The 7,124-nt window shown below is 37.7% G+C and overlaps 1 protein-coding gene across 1 annotated transcript; it reads left to right on the forward strand.

The window, feature by feature from the left end:
- The first annotated feature begins 2,317 nt into the window (after positions 1 to 2,317).
- LOC106308612 (nucleolin 2-like) lies at positions 2,318 to 5,163 on the forward strand. Its single transcript, XM_013745756.1, has 2 exons — positions 2,318 to 2,896; positions 4,771 to 5,163. The coding sequence occupies exons 1-2, from the start codon at positions 2,318 to 2,320 to the stop codon at positions 5,161 to 5,163; spliced, it is 972 nt and encodes a 323-aa protein (XP_013601210.1).
- The last annotated feature ends 1,961 nt before the right edge of the window (positions 5,164 to 7,124 follow it).

A 7,124-nucleotide genomic window follows, 5' to 3' on the forward strand; every position in this document is an offset into this window, starting at 1 on the left:
GCACCTCGCTAGGACCATTGTTTGTTGCTTGAGTACTTTAGGTACTGTGTTTGACATGCATTAGAATTAAATTATATTTATTCGGAGTGCTATGTCCGGGTCCATGGACTTCGGGGTAGCATCCCATACCTCGCTGAGCGATTTCCCTGTCGCTCACCCCTCATTCTTTCCCCCTTTTAGGTGATACCGATGAGCAGGAGTGATTATCGGACCGGTGCTATTGGGCTTTTGGGCTTCTATCGCTTTTACCGCTTTTATCTTATCGGGCCTTTAGGCCTTTGGACTTTTATCGTTTATGTTATTCCGATTTCAGACTTTCGGTTTATGTCGTATTTTATATTTCGAATGTTATCGGTGTTGGGCTTTTAGGCCTTTTGGAAACATATTGACTTTTATATTATGATATGAAGATTATTATTATTTGAGTTGTATTATTATTTTCGCTTTTATCAATTTATTATATTCCAAAAGTGGCGGGTGTCACAGTTTTGTTTATTAGATTTTCCATACTAAAGTTCAATGAGATTTTTTTTCATGGTTCCAAGGTTGACCATGAACTGGTCAAGCCTAATGGGAGTATTGACATGAAGAATGGAAGACAAGACTATGAAGAAGAAGGCAAAGGAGATCATCCGGTCGACTAAAGGAAATTGGTATGTACGGATCATACAGTCTGACCGGCCGGTCCCACATCGCTATCGTTCAAAACCTACCTTGAGAGGCAGGTAACAGAACCCACTTGACCTAAATTCTTTTAGAAGCTTTGATTTGTATAAGAGGAGAGATCCGTTGGAGAAGGGATCACGTGTGTGGTTAAGAAAGAGAGACGTTGGACATGCCACTATTACCTGCCTGGCGAGCCGATTTTTCTTCTAGAAACAAGCCTTTTTTATATACTATATTGGATGATCCAATCAGGCTCGAGAGTAACGCACTTAGTGCTATAGAGTGGACTAACCACTACACTTCCTGACCCGAGTTTGGAATGCCTTTCAACTAATGCTAGAGGTGGACCAATCGTTTGTTACAGCCCACCATGTTAATCACTTGGACCGAAACCTAAGTCCAAACTGGTAAGTATTGATAATTTAGTTCACAGTGAGAATTTTATAGAAACAAGTCTTATTTATTCTTGTAATGTCAACTTGTCTTTCTATTTATAGGATGTAACCATAAACAAATCAAGTAATGAGAATGGAATATCTTTATATACTCTCGACCATAAACAATGTCTCACACTTTTTCTCTCTTTTTATGTCATCAAGATAAACAAACTCTTTAAGGACTCTTCTAGTCAAAACATGGACACTATGTCTATACGAACGAAGTAGGACGATTGACTCTAAGTACCACGTGCCAGATTGTCTGTCCTTGTGTTTGAGTCCGGGATACGTGCTTGATCTAGAAAGTACTAAAGCTTTCCTTCATCCCTTGGATTTCTTCAATGTATGTTGCAAAAACAAATCATTTTTTTAGTTCTGAGACCATATTTACCATCTGAAAACAATCTGATGATAACATCATTTAAAATTGTTGGAGGGATTTAATGCATTCCATCGCTCATGGCTCATATGAGAGCTTTAAATTTTGCATGTAAAGGTGACATGCATCCTCTTATGTTTCTTACCTCCATCAGTCCATCATAACTTTCATATATACTATACCAGCTTTGTTCTAAAAAATAATCATCCTCCTTTAAGAGTCCGCCTGTAAAACACCAATTTCTTCACTTATTCTTGAGCTTTCTTTTAAATACTTTCCATTTATTCTTCTTAAACTTACACTACTTGGACATCTTTTCAGAGACTTTCTAAATCTAGCCACTATGTTTCGGCAAAGATTAATTATTAGAGACTGTCCACTTAATCAAGAAATGCAAATCTTCTAGCGTTTTTATTGCAAAAAATGTGATTAAAGAGGGTAGATGGCAAGTGAGCCATCTCCTCTATTGCCCCCAAATGTCAAAAGCCAATCTCTAAAGGACCACATATAAAACAGAAAGAAAAACGAATTATTTTTAATTCGTTTAAAAAGATAAAGACAAAAAACCTTTTAGAAGTTATAAAAATTACAATTTGTACCTGGATTTTATCCACCCGACCCTACCCGACCTGCATTTGATTGGAAATCATGTAAACCGAAATCATCAAGCCGTCTAACCAGTAAAACCAGTTACACCACTCTCTCAAAATCAAACCTATTGGTTTTACTCAAACAAAACCCAACCCTAGTTCCCAAAGAAATCCCAAATTGATTACTCTTTCTTTCAACTCTCTCTCAACTAATCGACGACAAAACGAACTTTTGGAGAAACAGAATGGTGGAAACGAGGCGGGGTAAGAGGAAGAAGGAGAATCCACAGGGATCAAAGAAGAAAGAAAAATCCGCGAAGAAAGCAAAGTACGGAGCGATGGAGAAAAAGACGACAGAGAAGTCAGAAACGACGGCTCTGGAGAAGACGAGCGATGTATCGGCGCCGATAAATGTTCTCGTGGATGTTGCAGCGACGGTTGATGCAAGAGACGACTCTGAATTGAGAAAATCTGATCTTCCTGAGGCTCGTCCCGCTGCTCCGGTGAGTCGGAGTGGAGAATTGGAGCACGATGAAGCGAACGTGGGAGAAGAGAAGTCGGCTGCCTCTGATGAAGACAACAAAGTTGACGACGGAGAAGAGAAGTCAGCTGCCTCTAATGGAGACGTCGAAGGAGAAGAAAAGTCAGATGCCTCTGATGAAGACGTCGAAGGAGAAGAAGAATCAGAGGAAGAAGTAGGAGAGAAGGGATTAGCAAACAATGTAGAGGAATCTGGCGATGACTCTGCTGGTCAAGGTGATGGTGGTGTGGGAGCAGTAAGACAAGAGACTGCGAACGAAGAGGGCGGAAGGCCAGCGGAAGAGGTAAAAGTTTGGAATAATCAGTAACACTTTGTACGTTTCATTAGAACTTGATTAGAACTAGTGCTATAACATGATTAAAACTTAATTACTTGCAGGAATCTGATGGAACCTAGGCAACCGAGGTAATCAAACCAACGGGAATGTTCTCTAAGCCATCTGAGTACAAGAAAAATATAATGCTAGGGACAAGGTGTTTGATAGTGGATGCAATTACGACGTTAAGCAAGCTGAAACCGAAGCTGTCTAACGCGGAGTGGAGCTGGTTTGCGGAGCATCCTCAATTCAGACACATTTTCCACATAAAAAGAGAGAACCACAGGGTTCAAAGAATGTGGATGTTGTTGTTGCGGACTACTTGTAGCCATAAGAGAAGAGAAGTGTGGTTCATTGTCAATGGCATTCCCATCCGGTATGGGCTGAGGGAACACACTTTGATATCAGGGTTAAATTGTCACAACTATCCTCTCGGTTACAAGAAGTGTGGTTCATTGTCAATGGCATTCCCATCCGGTACGGGCTGAGGGAACACACTTTGATATCAGGGTTAAATTGTCACAACTATCCTCTCGGTTACAAGAAGTGTGGTTCATTGTCAATGGCATTCCCATCCGGTATGGGCTGAGGGAACACACTTTGATATCAGGGTTAAATTGTCACAACTATCCTCTCGGTTACAAGAAGTGTGGTTCATTGTCAATGGCATTCCCATCCGGTATGGGCTGAGGGAACACACTTTGATATCAGGGTTAAATTGTCACAACTATCCTCTCGGTTACAAGGAGTGTGGCGGGACAAAGTTTGTGGATCAACATTTCAAGGAAGGAGAATTTAGAAGGTCGGAGGATGTGAAAGCGAAGCTGGTGAACATGGGACCCCATAGAGACAGACTGAAGATGTCGGTTCTATTCTTCTTAGGAAGTGTTATGATGTCTTGGAAACGGAGCTAATGATGTCTTGGAACTTTTCCAAAGAGCAGTGGATGGTCTTGACTTCTGCCGGACCTTTCCATGGGGGGGAGATACTAATTTGATTACATGTTAAAAGAGATCTCTCACACAATGGATCATTTTGGAGGGTCGGTGAAAGAGAATATATTGTGGCCTCTTCCAGGTTTCTGTGATCCACTATAGGTATGTAAAATTCCGTAAATGACATGATCACTATTGTTGACCACTAAAGGTATTACATAATGTGGTGTTTTGCGGCTTCTTGCATTCGAGGAAATTCCTAAGATGAGAAAGGAGTTTAGAGTACATGTTGAAGGATCTGATGTCTATTGTTCGAGGATGTGCTAGACATCATTCAAACGAAATGGAATGAAAGGAGTATCACTTTCTGAGATAAATAAGGCACTGGGTGAAGAAACCGTAAGTTTCCTTTTGTTTTTGAGTTATTTGGTGTTAAAGTGTAACCGAGAACTAACGTAGAACAATGGTAGAACTAAGGTAGTTATGTAAAACTAAGGTAGAACTATGGTAGAATATATGTAGTTATGTAAAACTAAGGTAGAACTATGGTAGAATATATGTAGTTATGTAAAACTAAGGTAGAACTATGGTAGAATATATGTAGTTATGTAAAACTAAGGTAGAACTATGGTAGAATATATGTAGTTATGTAAAACTAAGGTAGAACTATGGTAGAATATATGTAGTTATGTAAAACTAAGGTAGAACTATGGTAGAATATATGTAGTTATGTAAAACTAAGGTAGAACTATGGTAGAATATATGTAGTTATGTAAAACTAAGGTAGAACTATGGTAGAATATATGTAGTTATGTAAAACTAAGGTAGAACTATGGTAGAATATATGTAGTTATGTAAAACTAAGGTAGAACTATAGTAGAACTGAGTTATTTTGTGTTCTGACAGGGTATTGACAGCATCATTCCCACCAAAACTCCACAAGAAAGAACTCTCTTGGATGACATTTTGGAAGATGAAGACGATGTTGATAAGCATGATATAGCTGTGGACAGTTGGGAAAAGCGTCTGGATGAAGCATTGTCGATCTTTTTTAAAGACATGTTTGATGAAGATGTGGCGGCGCGAGAAAAACATGCAGAAGAGATAGAAGATGCAGCAGGGGATGGAGTACATTTAGCTGTGCAGTCGATTGAACAGGGAGAGGGTATGAAAATGCTGAAAACGATGCTGAGACTGATCAAGAGAGTTGACAAGAAGGTTGACCAATTGGATGAGATATTGGTCCCACTTGAGGCTTTTGTGAAGGACGTAGAGAAACAGAAACAAAGAAAGAAGTGAAGAACTGGGTTTTTTTTTTTTTTGTGCATCTAGGTTTGTTTTTCTGAAGTAGACATATTAAGTGTCTTGGATGGGTTTTTGTGTTTCCGGAAGCAAACAATCTTTATGTGTTTGGTGGTGGTTTTTGTTGTGTTATTTGTGGATTTTGAACTTGGGTATGACTAATCTATTATGTTATGTTATTTCGTGAACTAAGTCTAAAGTAGGTACAAGAACTACAAGATAAAAGAATCCAAGCACAATCTTAACAAAGAAAGCTTTAATATAACACTAGTAGTATTCCGGTTTTTAGCGCCGGGTTCGTATATTTTATTCTTATATAAATTTATAATTTTTTTATGGTCTTAGTAAAGAAAATATGTTTAAAACTACGAAAAGTAAAATATGTTGAAAGAAAATGATATTTTCCCCCGATTTATTTGATTTTGGTTAGTGATTGTAGTGTATAAATTTTTTTTGAAGTTGTTCTTAGTTGAAAGTAGATTAACATAAGTGGTTATGACTAATTGATTCAATAAAAATAAATAAAAAGATGATAGTCGTATGAGAGGTACTTTTGTTGGAATTTAAACATAAAGTAAAGTTGATGCTTAATTTAGAGAACATATTTATACTGTTAAGTACCATGTGGACAGTATGTAGAAGAAATGGCATTTGAAATTTTATTTTAGAGAGTAAACTAAATTAAAACGTGTGTAATGAAGTTTTGTTCATATATTCTTCTTCTTTTATTTTTGCGAAGAAACTAATTCTTTTATTTATGTTTTTAGTTTGCGCCGTGGAATTTTGTTTGGGTGGTGATTTGGTTCGGTTGAGAACATTTAGTAATGTGGTTCTAATGATATGGCCAAACATGATATTTTAAGGAGTTTCTGAATTTTACTATCATCATCCAGATCCAACAAAAGATAGACAAGAAATAGGATAATTATTTGGCAGCGGTTAAGTAGCCGCTGGATTAATCCATTGTTTTGGTATCATTGTGATTTATAACTGATGTTTTTTGTGAGTCTCCAATTTTGTATATAATTTTCTGTGGTGATATTTAAGATTTCACGTTTACTGTTACATCAGTATATTTTTGTTAATTGTACATGTATTTTGTTAACTACAACTAATTTTTGTGAAAAACTTATTGAGAAATTCCCTAGTATATCTCTTTTTAGTTTATTTTTACAAAATAGTACTAGTGAAGAAAAATAATCAAAATAAGTTTTATTAAAAAAATAAAAATACATTTTTACCTTAGGGTTAACTAATCTAGACTTAGGGTTTAGAGTTAAAGGGTTGGGTTTTGGGATAGGGTTTCAAATTTTAAAATATAAAAATTAAAAATTTGAAGATAAAAATGAGCTATTTTGGTTATTTTCTTCTTTGATAGCTATTTTTGTGGCAAAAACTTAAAAGTGGCAATAAGAGAGAATTGCCTTAAAATTTCTATTTTTATTTGTAATTCTTCCATCACTTTTTTTATCGAAGCAAAAATTTAGTGCTTAAAAAGAGAGAAAAAATTCATAAGATTTATTCTTCTGCAAACACTCGAGAAAGAAATCAAACGCTCCTCGATCCGTTAAGAGCGACGTCGAACCCCCAAATCACTGGACTCTTCAGTACTCCAGAGATCCCGAGCGCTCGATCTGGACGCTACAAGGGAGAAAATTCACAACGACCCCCACCGCAAGGCATGACCCACCGAAGCTTAAGTAACAGTGGATTGGACGAAATCGACACTGGGCTCCAACGCCCACGAAGCACTCCGATCCAATTCCGGAACGGATCAACGGAAAGGTAGGGGGAACCAAGGATACAGATCCCACCGCCGAACCATTCTATCTCCGAGAATCAAACTCCATCCGCAACGAGGACCTTCAATCAAGCGGGATTCGATAACCTAATGGAACAAGCTCGGAGACACGATCTTCGTGGTCCCGTCAATATCGACCCCCAAAGGGAAGACTTAG

Source organism: Brassica oleracea, chromosome C8, assembly GCF_000695525.1.
Source record: "Brassica oleracea var. oleracea cultivar TO1000 chromosome C8, BOL, whole genome shotgun sequence".
NCBI lineage: Eukaryota > Viridiplantae > Streptophyta > Magnoliopsida > Brassicales > Brassicaceae > Brassica > Brassica oleracea.